At 35.6% G+C, this 14,986-nt stretch overlaps 1 protein-coding gene across 3 annotated transcripts in view; it reads right to left on the minus strand.

The window, feature by feature from the left end:
- LOC134533664 (CCR4-NOT transcription complex subunit 1) overlaps positions 1-14,986 on the minus strand; it is a 238,302-nt gene that overhangs the window by 100,451 nt on the left and 122,865 nt on the right. For all 3 annotated transcript variants that reach the window (XM_063371211.1, XM_063371210.1, XM_063371209.1), the window contains exons 18-23: positions 13,890-14,033; positions 13,396-13,575; positions 8,374-8,601; positions 6,301-6,435; positions 4,790-4,934; positions 1,862-2,034 (exon numbers count right to left, since the gene is read on the minus strand). In XM_063371211.1, coding sequence (XP_063227281.1) covers positions 1,862-2,034; positions 4,790-4,934; positions 6,301-6,435; positions 8,374-8,601; positions 13,396-13,575; positions 13,890-14,033 — 1,005 coding nt within the window. The remainder of the gene's footprint in view (positions 1-1,861; positions 2,035-4,789; positions 4,935-6,300; positions 6,436-8,373; positions 8,602-13,395; positions 13,576-13,889; positions 14,034-14,986) is intronic.

Genomic DNA, 14,986 nt, shown 5'->3' on the forward strand with positions numbered 1-14,986 from the left:
TTCTGGAAACCGTGAGGGGTCGCATCAGCGGGATTCTACTGTATATAACTGCCCAGTATTACTATTTACAGTATTTACCCCTTTCAATTCAATTACTTACTGTACAATTTATTCTGTTAAGTTAACGTCGTGAATGGTATTATTGTCACAATATTTACCATGGCCACAGCCAAATCACACACGTGATTTATTCGCACAAAATATTTAGTTAAGAAAATAAATGCATTTTTAAAGCTGTCACAATTCACAATATGGCATATGTTACTTATATTAGTAAATGTAAGTCTGAAAAAAAAAAATTGGACATGGTATCGTAGAAACGATGCGCCTAACTAATTTTCACTGCATACCGTATGTCGGCCATGTTTGATATGTATGATGTGAGGTTGGAACGGACAACACACACAAATACACAATAGCGCCATCGGTTCACATTCCACTGCCGCTACATAATTCCCTTTCTCAAAGGATTGAGAAAAGTAGGCTCACGTGATGCGAATTAGTAATTAATAAACTGAAATGGTGATTATTTGGCATTTTTTCTAATTTAGTTCTTTTAAGTCATTAACGGGAGTTACTAAAATAAAATACCAAATTGCAACCATAATGTTTGCACAAGTGACGATCAGAATTGAAGCTGGCAACACTGCAATAGTAAGTCATGAATATTGAATACTGCAGTTTTTTTTTCATAGACAATGGCCATTAACGTAAACACATTGTAGTTTAGCTTTGTATTTTGATTGTTGATCAACATAATGACGTCTTCAAGATCGAAAAGTGACGTATGGAAATTTTTCTTGCTGGATTTAATAAGTGAATCTAAAGCAAAATGCTTAATATGTGGAACACTCATCTCACGCGGCAGTTGCGGGAACCGGAAGTCGTACACAACTACAAACATGTGGAACCACGCAAAAAAATTTCATACCAGTGAAGTGATTTCAGCAAAAATAAATAAAAGTTGGGAAAGTGAAGTAGATGATCTTGATGTCACTCCTAGACCACCTGAAAAACATGCACTGTCACAAACAACACTACCAGCCATGGTATCAAAAAAATTACTTGCCCACTGATCCAAGAACACAAGAAATGACTCGAGCTGTTGCAGAAATGATCTGTGTTGACATGCAGCCACTCGATATTGTCAACAACAAAGGGTTTAAGCTACTAATGGAGAAAGCAGTACCAAAGTATGAACTTCCTTCCAGGAAACATTTGAGTACTGTAGTTATACCATCTATGTTTGAAGATGTTAAACGACGAGTAAAAACAGAACGGCATTCAAGTAAGAATATTTAGTAAAAGACTTTGTTTTTTATTTCAACTTTATGCAAAAACTGATAATCGGTAATCGTAATTGGTAATTGCAATTATTAGTGTAATAATCGGTAATCGGTAATTGTAATCGGCAAAGTATAATCGGTGCATCACTAATTTCTTTGTTCCCTGGACTAAAAGTTGCGCTTGGACAGAAATGTTTGTCGAACGAGGAGGCCATCACCTTCGTAAATTACTATTTTGCAGAGGACACCAAGTATTATTTGGACAGGTTGAAGAGATTGGATCTTTGCTGGGTGAAGTGTATAGACTTAAAAGGAGACGTATGTAGAAAAATAAAAATTTATTAGATTTTTTTTTAAAGGCTCAGAAATGTTTCAGACGACCTGAATACTTTCATGTTAGTTTACGCTTAGTCTGCAAAATAGTTTGAGCAACGAGGATCTCTAATGAATAAATTTTTTTGCGCTATTTTGTTTTGATTGCTTATCCAATTGGCTTCTGGGTTGTAGCTGTGAAACGCCGGGAAGTTATTCGCCAAGGACACGGCTACACTCCTGTTGTCTGGCGAGCACGGCACCTGGCTGTTGATGGTGATGTGCGGGGCGATGGTGTTGACAGAGGTGACGTTCAGGTCCATGTAGCTGAAGCGGGGCTCGGGCGGGCCGGCCGGCAGGCTGGAGGTGGGGGTGGTGGTGATGGGAGCCGCGGGGGTGGCCGGGGTGGGGGGCGACACCGGCCCCTCCTCCCCGCCTGCAGCACACACGGTACGCTGGCAACTCCTTCTGAACAACTTGCTAACTATCTACAGTAGAACCCCTATCATACACTTTTCAACGGAGGGCACAAAAATGGTGTATGATGCGGGAAAGTGTATGAAAAGGGAATGGCAATAATAACATTTTTTTTTCAATCTAGCATACCAGCACAATGTCTGATTAAACTTAAATACATAACGTGTAAATAATTGCATTATATTAATGAAAGATATGAATTCATCATTATATATACAAATAATAAAACCACCAGAAATGTAAAATACAGTCCATAACCAAGTAAAGCAGTCCTTTCTTGGAGGGGGGGAAAGGTCACCAAGTCTAAATTAGAAATTAAAAAAATTAGGCTATTGTAAAAAGAAAATCAGAAATTTTTGCTTGTTTGTTTCATTTTACAAACAACTTTATGCAACAGAACAATTTTCAATAAAATGTTAACTTGAGAAACGTACAATACGAAACAATTCAATCGTAAGAAAACAATAACAAACGGCTATATTCAGTTCAAAGATTAATGAATGCACAAAATATGAGATCCGTGCCTTTGTAAAGCGCGTTGACCATTTTCATAATCATTGCTAGTTTGCGCCACTAGTCTCGCTTGGTGCTGGCCATATATGCTAGTAGCAAGGTGCACAGTCTTCCTGATACCATCCATATCTATGGTGCGATAAAGTTATTTTCTTACGTTTGGAAAGGTAAACAATGAACGTTTTTCAAAATAAAAGCATTAAAACGTATTTTTTCAGGAGGAATATAACAAAAAAATTTGTGAATTTTAAGACTTTTCCGCTTTGTAAAAACGTATGAAACGGGAAATTCGGGATATTATAAGTGTATGTTCCGGGAAAGTAAACCATTGTAAATATAGTACTTTCGGCGGGACCAAAATTAATCGGCGTATGACACGGGAAAATGTATGAAACGGGAACGTATCATCGAGGTTCTACTGTATTGCATCATATCAATATAATGCACTATAAAAAAATAATGTTGACATAATAAAATATAAAAAGTAAAATAAAATAATACTAGAACTGTTTATATTGCATTTAGAATCAATATTTTTTCCACCTAATCATTTTAGAAAACATTTTTCACATCATACTTTTAAACATAAGATGCTATAAAAATTTAATAATACCTTTAGTGTCAATGCATATTATCCAGCCACTGAATGGTGACTAATGAATGTTTTATAACTTAGATTGATAAACTTTCGGAAGATAAGACTTGATTTTAATCAATAAAAAAATTGGAAAAGTAACTTGCATGAAAAGTAGGCTCTCTATTTGTGGCATTTTTCTATTAATGTAATTGATCGACTGGTGTCATTCTCAAGACCAGAGGTCTTAGGAGAATGAAGGTAGAAGTCTCTCAATGAACTAGTTTCACACCAAAAATTTATTTAAGTTGTAAACTGTCTCCGAGATAAAATTTTGAATCTTGGAAATATACACTACAGCCAGACATTTGATCATCTGATATCCCCACTAAAATCATCAGGATATAAATTAGTTTTTACGTATTTGAATTTTTTTGGGTTGGAATAATTTAACCAATAATTTAGGTGTACAGTGTAATTCAGTGTTATATGTATAACATTTGATTTGCCTTGTTATGTCAACAGTCTAATAGTGATACTAAGACTAATGGTGAATAAAACCTAGTATTGATTGCAACTTATTCAGTCTATGTACATGACAAGGTGGCCACTCTTCTGGGATAATAAAATTCCTGGTTATTTCCAGGTTTTTTCAAGGGTTGTTTTTATCAATATTTGCATACAATTTGTATTTTTGTTACACAAAGCACACACAATATGTTTTATTGGCGTTAAACAATAGACAACTTAACTATAGGCTTAAAAATTAAATCAATGAACTTGCTTAAAACAAAACCTACCACCAACAAAAAAATTTATAATCTCACGTTACAAAAATTACTTGACAGCAAACGCACGTGTTTTGCCCCTCTTGCGTGGCTGGCTAATGCTGTTCTTCCCATCCATGCTACCGATATTGATTTTAACATTATACAAATTGCAAATAGCGTTTGTCCTGCACTTTGGATCTTTCTCCACCCATTCAAACTCTTCCGTATATTTGTCATTGTATGTGGTGACCGAACTCGTTGACATTTTGATAGTCTGCGCCAATTACATGTTAGATTAAAAAATTCAAAACGTCCCGCACAACTTAACTTTTAAAAAAACTCGAGAAAAGTATCCGTGATACCGTGACGCAACAACATGAGCGCAAAGTAAAAACAAATATACACACAAAACTAGTGCTACCAACATGCCGTGCGAGAAATTACTACCACCCTACAACAACATTTTCAGCCAAAATGCTGTTGCTTTTGAATACAGAAACATAATAAGTATGGAAGTCTGAATTGTTAACAGTTTCTTACGTACTACAAAAGTTTTTAAATGCAATATGAACAAATTAACTTTCTCAAAATATAGCTCACGAGCATACTGTCGTGCTTCGACGGGTGGTGAACGTGCTCATTTAACAGCTGTATATTTTTGCGATCGTTACTTCATAAAAAAAATTCCCGGTTCTAATAAAAATTCCTGGTTGATTCCAGGTATTCCTGGTTTTTTTAAGAAATCCTGGCTATTTCCCGTATTTCCTAATTTCCCGGTTGGCTGGCCACCCTGCATGATACGTACAGTAAGTACAGGAAGTGTATCAAGCGTATGTGAGTACAGCACTGTGACTGACCGTGGTTCCCATGATGCTGCTTGACAGGTGGTGGGGAGACGTTCTGGACCACCAGTGTCTCCTGCTTCTTGTTGGGGTGCGACAGTTGGTACTCCAGGTTCCGCAGCTTCTCCTGATCCTTCAGGTAGGGCGAGGGCTTCAGTTCCTGCAACAGTACCATCAACTGTGTACTTCATCTTGAACAATGCACTTCAACAATATAACGCTAAACCATTCTTAAGTACATGTCACCATCTCCATGTGCGTACACAGCCTCGTGCATTTTATAGAGTACAGAGCTGCAATTTGAAATTATTCTAGTATAAAGAGATGTTAGTTTTCTGGAAAAGCATTTTTCCGAAAATTTTCTACAAAGCTGAAAATTTTTCCAACTTACAGATACAGTTTCCAAAACCCATAAGTACATTTCATCAACAGTTTTATACAAACATGACCAAATAAAATATGTGAGCCATTATATGGTCAAGAAAAATAATATGTACTAAACATATGGGTACACTACAGTTCTATACGACTTAACCTCAATTTTTTTTACCTGTCCTATCATATAATGTTACATAATGTAAAATTTTATAAGTTGTTCAAGAGTTTGCAATAGAAAATCAATTTTAAACATTATCCATGCATACACACTACAAAAGAAAGATTGTACTCTCTACGACTGTTGGTGGGCGTGTTGACAAATTCCAAATATATAAAAAAATAAATTTAAAAATAAATATTAACCATCATAAACTACGCAAATCTGGTGGTATTTTACACACGGAAATTATTCCTCTAAAAGAATTTCACATCTCTACAAAAATGTACGCATTCCTTAGGGTCTCAGATTTACCACTGCATAATAAACCTAGATGGCGCAAGCCAGCAGATAGACCATGGACTACAGCTGAAAACATGAGCACTATTTTGGTATAGACATTTAAAAAAAAATGTGAATGTGATAATTGCAACAGTGTATTAATTGAAACTGATGCTCTATCTAGCACCATGTAACAGAGTTGCAACTTATTTTCTGCAAAAATAAATGACAAAATAAAAATTGCAACTAAAAAAAATTTAAATACAGGTTACTAATTCTAGAGGAAATTTGCAGGACAATGTTAAAATTGTACATAATATTAAGGACTTGAACTACAGTTTATGTACGTTCTTTAAATGGTTCATGCAATGGGGAATTTTGATTTAATGCAGTTTTTTGGACATACGCCATTGAAGTTTTGCACTGTATCATGGAAAAATTTCAAAATAAAAAAAAAATAAAAAATGAAGATAAATGAATCACAGACAACAAGACTGAATCAGCTTATGTCGGACAAACAAAACAACAATGAATGTTAAACAAGTATTATGGAGAACACACGACGGCACCACAGACAAAAAATGTTCAACCTCTAAACATCAGACAGCACAAGAATTCCGTTGAACATCACAGACGAACACAATAGCCTAATTACTGTCAGGGGTCATATCATTGTTGTTCTAAAGGTAGTGTGAATGGCTCAACTCACCGACACATCAATGTTGAGGTTCTTGCAGAGCACTTCAATCTCAAACTTGAGATTTAGTTTCAGGTCTTGCAATTGGTGTAGGGCAGCCAAGACACTCATTATTGACATAGTCCAAGGGTTCCTGGCCTTAAAAACCTGCAACACAACAGTTGGCAATCAATATTCCATATCAATCCACAGTTGAAGTGCCAATGCTTTTTTCAAGACAGCAAAGAAAATCTGATGACAAAAACTAACATTTGCACAATAAAATTTGCAAAGAAAGTAAATAATTTTTTTACTGTAAATATGTAATACTGATATTATATGAATTTAATTAAAGGAAGACAATTCCAGCATAATAACAGTAAACTGAATAATTAATTGAGGATTTTCCATTCAAGTGCAAGTATAAATGGTTTAAATGTAAAATATAAAAATTAGCTTAAGAAATTTATCTACCATAGTGCATGTTGCAACTGTTATTCCAAATTATGTATATGTGAATTCAAAGGAGGCAATGTGCTTCTAATAACCTTTGAAAATAGAGATACTGAGAAAGAAAGTTCATGCTAGTATTTATGATGTCAGTAACAGCCAACCATTGATCATAAAGAATGGCTAATGAGCAAAATTAGCACATCTAATGTATCTGCTCATATAAACACCATGCTTTTTAAGAATTCTAGATGACCACCAAATCGGGATTTTCAATTTCATATAAATTTTGATGTTTTCAAGTTATAAAATGTACTTTTCAAGATATTATCTTCATGGCAAAACCGTGCCAATTTAAGTTTAGTATACAAAAACTTTGTGATTAAATTATTTTGAAGCTAAAAAAATTTAGAGATGAATATCCCACAAACACAATTGATTACTGAAGCACCTGTTTCAAGTCATTCAATGAAAATAGAGGACACTGCCTAATATTAATAATCCAAAAATCATAAAATAACACGGGCACCAACATAGCCTACAAGAGGTTAACTTGGTAAGTTAAGATTTTGTATTTTGATTACAATACTAACATAATATTATTTCTTTAGCCTGTTTTTCTGCCAGTCCGCAAGATCTTCCTTATTCCTTCATCAAATTCCATTATTTACCCCTCATTTTAAAGCTTATCGTGCCGGCCAATGACGAAAAATAGACCCACGGGTCTAAAAATGTACTACTTCTCTTAAATTTGAGAATTAGTCATCTAAGAAGAAGTTCTTAAATGGATGCGTCGATTTTTCAATAGATATCAAATGGGATTCGATAAATATCGAATCACATATCCACTTGAAACATCAGCATTTACATATTTCTTTTTTAAATTACAATTCCGTCATAATAAACAGAACTTATGATAAAGAAATCTTAGAGTATCCTTCAACTTAACCAAAAAATTCCACCAAAAAACCACTTAACCAAAACTTCTGGCACATCAGACTTTTCTTATAAGTAGGTACTTACTTGACATTACTGTTGATATTTTGTATTACAAACATAACCTACAAACATATCATATATATTATTTCTCAAGGGTGTTTTTTTGATGCAATGCCATATCTTCCTTAGTTCTTCATCAACATTAATGATTCAAATATCATTTTAAAGCTTATGTTCCCCACTATTGACCAAAAATAGACAAATAGTTTTATAATTAATGGTTTTCTTAAAAAAAATTATAAAAAACGTTTTATAAAATGCATATTTTCATTAGGATGTCATCTGTTGTGTCATTCCTAAGTAAAATTTATATTCAACTAACATGTAAGAGGAGCCATCTATTTAAATCTGTTTAACTTTGAACACAGTAATGTGCGTAATATTTGCATGGGTAAGCTAGTACTAACATAATAGCAGCAATAATAAAAAATTTATTTAGTTACCTAAACTTGTCAATAAAGGTATGTACTATGTTCACACTACTTACATTACCATTCTGTCAAATCAAAAATATGAATTAGGGAAAAAAAAAAAAAAAGTATGATTGTAAAAAAAAAACCATGTGCAACATTAAAACAACAGCAAATAACTCTAAAGAGACAATGACAAGCATAAAAAAAATCACGAACACTAGTAAATGAACTGATCAATACACACCTTGCTCTTGGCGCAGGATTCGAGCACCTTGGCCACGAAGGGCACCACGTACAGCAGCTCCTGCTGGCCCTTGTGGAAGGCCTCGGCCAGCAGCGCCTTCAGGTCGATGTCCACGTGCAGGATGGGGCGGTTCTTGGCCAGCGTCAGCATGCCCAGCCAGTGGCCCAGGTTCTTCAGCAGCGAGCGGTCCGAGAAGTTGGCGATGCCCTTGTCGCTGCGCAGCAGCACCTGCGCCACCACCACTGTCACCACCACTGCCACTACTAACATCGAATACAATACTAGAAATATTCCCCAAGCCGAACATGCTTCTTAACAAGGCAATATTACACTTGTATTATTAAATACTGAAACGAAAGTATAAATAAAGTAACATATTAATTGGTAATAGTAACGTAATGATAGAAGTACTTTTAAAGAATTATATGTATGTATTGTATTTTTAACAATAACAAATAAAAAAGAAAGCAAAATAATAAACTAAAAATTTAATTTTACACATTACAATGAATAAAGCATACTGCATGAACAAAAATAAACAATTAGTTATTTTGGCAACAACATCGAAAGAGCTTTACATTGTACAGATACACACATATACACAAAAATTTTTTCATTACATTAAAACTCCACATAATATTTTATTTTTTATGAGGGTATTTACCAATGACTTTCAGGTGTTTATAAAACCCCACATCATTTAAATTAGAGACCACTATATCTGTACAAATTTCAAGTATTAAGCCAAAACCCATTCTGTACTACCACTATTGGCATGTTCTGCAACCAGGGCAGCTTTAATTTGTAACAGCTGCTTTAATGTGAGAAATTACAAGCTCCAATGCGTGTCTACATTTTGTATTACCTCAAGATGAGGCATATTTAGTTGTGCCTGTAGTTTGTGTAGTCGTTTTCAAGCCAAACTACTCCTCCTGTAGTGGACAATACCTCTAGCCTTGCTCAGTAGCGTTTTCACACCAAGAGAATCCTTTTTACTGTCTTCAATGGTTATTTGGAGGGTGCGGGCAAAGCAATATCGTGAACGTTCATTAAACAAAGAAGAGAAAGCCAGCTTTAAATTAGGTGCATTGTCTGAAATGGAAAATATAGGAACAGTAGATGTTTCAGTACATATTCCCCACTCTGACAAAAGAGACTTGATCATTGTGGTGATGTTAACACTCGTGTGAGACTCTTGCAACACAACAGTGTTAAAAGAAAATGAAACGTAGGTGAAATATGATTGCAGGTAATGACAACTCAGGCTGAAATAACTAACAGTGGACGGATGTCCAACTATCTGATGGAGACAGAGCTGCTATTCTAGGTAAATCATTCAACAACTGGGACTTGAGCATTTCTTTGGTTTCATTGCACAAAGCTGGTGTGCAGTGTTCTGAGAATGTTTTTTCCGAAAGGGCACTAAGTGGGTGCTACATACTTGTTGCCAAGTAACTCCCTCAACCCTTTGCCTTCAACATAATCAAACGGCAGAAATTCAGAAGCTATTATTTTTGCAAATTGTTTAGTGCAGCAGGGTTAAGGGTTCCCTGATTGCATTTTCTTGCAATGAACAGTAATTTTAATATAGCTCACCTAATACAGGCAATTATTTATGACAATGGTGCAAACAGAAAAAAAAAATTTATTAAAAACGTTATCTTTCAGCTAATGTTCATTCATTGTCCCAACATGTATTTTAAATGCTACAAACCTAACTCAACCAAACATTCATATGATTTTACATGTTAAAAGTAACAAACCTAACATAACCAAAAATTCATAAGAATTTACAGCATTTTAAATATAGCCAAGCTAACCTAGTCATCCCTATCATTTTACATATTTTGTGTAGCTAACCATACACTCCATTTTACATTATATTTACTGCAGCTAATCTAGTATAACCCAGAAACCCTTAAAATTACACCAGATATTTTATAGGTACATTCAAACTGATCTTTACATTTAACAAGAGAGATTATATAGATTTCACAACTATTGTGTTTACTTAGTGTAAGGTAGTTCTTCCATGAATAACAAAAAGAAGTAATGTGCCTTATGGCGTATTTTTCTTTATACAATTTATTTTGCCATGGGGTAGTATGAATAAACTTACCTCGGAGTGTACAGAAGATTTTATTGCATTCGTTACATGTTGCCGCTGAACTGATTGATTTGGTGAAATATTCCAAAAAAGACAAAATTTTTACGCTTTAAAAATAGCGCCAGCAATTAGAGATGGACGAGTTGAGGTTTTTTGGCTTCGAGTCGAGTCGAGACGAGTTTAGCAATTCATATTTCGAGTCGAGTCGAGTTCGAGTCACCAAATTTTTGAAGAGGTCGAGTCAGTTCGAGTTTCATAATTTTATAATTTGTTGCGTCGAATATGATAAATAAAATATTTTTACACCCATTGATATAAAAATTGTGTATCCAAGATGCATCTGCAATATTTAAATATTTTAAATGATTAATTAGAAAATCATTATGTTATTTAAATATTTTAAATGATTAATTCAAATCATTATATTATTTAAATATAAAAAACTAAGCTTTATTTCAACATGATTTCACAGTATCTTTAATGTAGCTATCCTAACCAAATCAACCGTCCATAATGTTTTAAAGTATTTATAATATAGCGAACCTAACCTAATTGACCATAGTTATCATGAGTTGTCCAAAATAAACATTCACGGACACACTGCAAACGAAAAATATGGCGGCGTACAAATAAATACTGTTGCCTTGTTTATGGTATTTCCTTTTATCAACACCGCCATATTTATTTACAATGTATGAACAAAAAAAAAAAACGAAGATGTAACGATCGGGAGTTTGGCTCTTTCGTCTGTGAAAAGAAGGCTTCCCGAGTTACGTAACTTTTTTTTTCGATCCACCGGCAGATCCCCACATGAACAAAATTGTCACATTCTCAATGTAAATACACTTTTCGCGGCAAGATTATTCGCCCGGAACTTGTTACAACTACAAGAATATCAATATGTTTTTAAATAAATATTTCATGCATTTGATTTGGCGATCAGTAACTGATTGCCAAATAAAATGCATGAGCGTTGTTATTATTATATTTTATTCAAACAAAAGGAAAGTAATATTATCCTAAACGTTATTGACACGCAGCGCTGCGTAGCGGAGCACAGCTAAATTTAGTTCCAAAATGCAAGGCTGGCTGGCCTTACACGCAGCCATTTTCACGCATCACGGTTTGGTGTTATTTACTAAATATTACAATATAATTATTTTATGTTTTTATTTTTAGGTTACGGAAATCTCTTGTTGATACGAGTTTTTATGAATGGGGCACGATAAACGTGATGATTATTAATACATGTGCGTTTTGCAACATATTTTTCTTCAGTGAAAATCCATTTGACGTATTTTGTAAACAAATACAGTACCGTATTTGAAGTAAACACAGGATGAAAAACAAAATGAAAACAGTGCACGCTGTATTCCAAGCCTTTTTTTTAATATAAAAAATGGTCATGTGACATAATTTTGTCCTATAAACTGTCGCCACTATCGACAAAATCATGTTACGACGTCACGTTCATAAATGAAGGTAGGCCTAGGTTTGGTTGCACTTGTGCCTATTTTAGCGCCGTAGCACGGTACCTAGCAGGCAAGGTTAGGTTTGCACGGGATTTGTTTTGTTTAAAGGTCATTATCATTTCTTGCTGTATTAATGACTTGGCGAAAACGTTAAGACAACCTATAATAAAGTGCTATAATGTCACTATGCTGGTACTTAACTCGAAACGTGTTTCGAGTCTCGAACTTGATAAAATATGTGACTCGGTTTTCGAGTCAAGTCAATCTGACCCAACTCGGCTCGGCTCGACTCGATAAACCAAGACTCGACCCATCTCTACCAGCAATTCATCAGAACTACGGCTTAAACTAGCCATTTTACATGGTAAGTGAATGTAATCTCTTTGCTGTCATAATTTCAAAACTGAAAGCAATGTAGCAACTACGGCTGTGGTCGCAACTGGAGATTGCTGATGTTCATTTGTTCACCAAAATTGATTTATGTCCCCATTAATATATAGATTGATTATTCGTATTCGTCTTCGCAGCCTGTTTGATGGCTTGCAGGAAAAACAAAGGCCATATAGTGACTCATAGAGAGCACTTCCTCATATGACATGTTTTTTTTTCTTATGCTTCGCATCACGTTCAAAACTTTAAATGAAATGAATAGCAAGTTTCCTGGCGAAGCCTAATCAAATATCAAAACAAGCTTCGATTTGATTCGCTAAGTCAAAGCTTCACACAGGCCTAATAATAACCACATGTTTCAGGTCTCAAGAAAAAAATTGTATAGGAATTTAAAAATGTGTATTTTATTAAGTGAGCATTAATAATGATTGTACAGCTAAAACAAAAAAAAGGTATATATTTATAACAAACAGATACCAAAATGTATCTTCAATATATAAGAAAAATAAAATACAATTTGCAATATACCATCACAATATCTATGCTCAAGATTTCAGAACAAAATGGAAATTAAATTAGATCAACAGCACCCAGTTAGCCGGTTCCAAAATAAATTAAAAATATGCTAGAGAAATTTTTGTTGGTACACTATTGACATAGTGCATGGCCAATGTTTAGGATGATAAATTTTTTTTTCCACACTTCTTAAATCACACCACCACCAACACATGACACTCTAGGGAAATGATCTACAGAACTGTAATGATAAGGAGCGGGGTTGGGAGGAAAATACAGGCTGTGATTAGTGAACATTCGCAGAGGTGAGAACAAGGTGTGTGGGTGCTGCTGCCTCCGAGTGGCGTGGGTGTGCATGTCAGTGAAAAACATGTTAAACTGCCGGATCACACGTCACACCCGCTCATCTCACGGCCGACAACATGAGCAGACAGGATGCACTCATGAACAGACTCGCAACCTGTTCCCTTCACTCGATACTTTGAGAGGTGGTGGAATTGAGAAGAACCCAAAAGGGTGATCAGGGTGCACCCTCACCTTGATGTTGCGGTAGGTCTCGCACAGCACCATCTGGTTCAGCTCCGGGATCTTCAGCACGTCCAGGAAGTTGGAGTAGAGCGTGTGGAAGTTGAGCTCAATGCTAGCCCGCTTCATCACCAAGTACTGGGACATCCACGGCCAGTACTCCTCCGTCACTATGTCTCGCAGTTCGTCGCACTGCAACAGTAGCCCTCGTGCTTACCGACCAGCTCGTGTGGCCAGGGTCACGCCTTTCATCCCGACGAGTTGGTGTCCATGTGGTTTGGAGCACATTATCATTTTAGAGTTCCTGCGCCCTTAAACTTCTGTGCACAACCGTGCGACATACACCGTAGATCTGTTTCAAACCTTACGCCTCAAACATAAGTCCACTGCTAGTTTGTAAAATTTTCAAAAATAAACAACTCTGTGAAACCAAATATACATATAAGTGTCAGTTTGCACGCTGACCGGACTGCACGTGTGACAGAGGTCACAGGTGATGTGTGTACCTTGGTCTGCAGGTTCAGCTGGCTCAGGTTGTTGAACACGAAGCCTATCTTGTCCTGGAGCGCCTCTGGCGGGGCAGTCATCTTCTCCTCCTTCTCCGTGGCCACCAGCAGCGTGTCGATGTTGGTAGCATTGGCGATGGACGGCTGCGCACAACCACACACTCCTCAGTCTGGCCGTTACTCTTTCCCGTACCGTGTGGCTATCTCCCTACTTGGTGTAGGCTTTAAAATAATAATTTTTTTGATTATCAAGTAATTTGGTACTAATTTTCTAAACACAATTCATTAGTTTCAATTCTTCAAGTAATACATAAAATAATTTTGCATTTTTTTAAAGGCTCTGTTACATGTTTAGCTGTTTACTTATTTAAATCAAAATTGGTATAGTAATTTTTTTAATGTTTAAAAAGGTTTCACGGTAAATAAGCAACAATAAAGTGTTTTTGGTTTGCACCGAGTATGTTGGGAGATCTGCCCCACACTGCCGATGGCAAAGAGCTGGACTGAGCTGCGAGTGTTTGTGACAGGTGTGAGGACCACTGGGAGCGGAGCGATGGACTACACAGCTCTTGGTTGTCGCTAACAGATACAGACGAGCAGCTACAGATGTTTGATATCATTCTATAAGTGATCAACCTTCCAATATAAATAATACTTGGGTCATTGGATTTTTTGATAAACTACAAGCAAGATTTACAGTTTTGTGCATGTACTATTAGCAGTAATTTTTTTATGAAACATTTCAAGTTTAAGTAAGACAATCATGTTAGATCATAAACCTGGTTGAATTTTGCATTCCATTTAAACTTTTGCCCTGCCAAAACTTTACATTGCAATTTTATAAACTACCAGCATTGTGTGGAATTGAGCAATTAAATGACATCATAACGATGGGTAATACGTGGCAATACTATTAGGGTGGGAAATAGGCCTAAACTAAAAGTCACTAAATATTGGTTAAAATGTGAGGAAACAGGGGTTAAATAAACCAGCAGATTGCTAGGTATTTAATCTAGAACTGGGTATAAACCGATTTTCAATTGATTAATCAACCGATATTGTCCTCTTACCGATCATTAAAATCGGAATGATGCTCA

Source organism: Bacillus rossius, chromosome 7 (assembly GCF_032445375.1).
Source record: "Bacillus rossius redtenbacheri isolate Brsri chromosome 7, Brsri_v3, whole genome shotgun sequence".
Taxonomy (NCBI): domain Eukaryota; kingdom Metazoa; phylum Arthropoda; class Insecta; order Phasmatodea; family Bacillidae; genus Bacillus; species Bacillus rossius.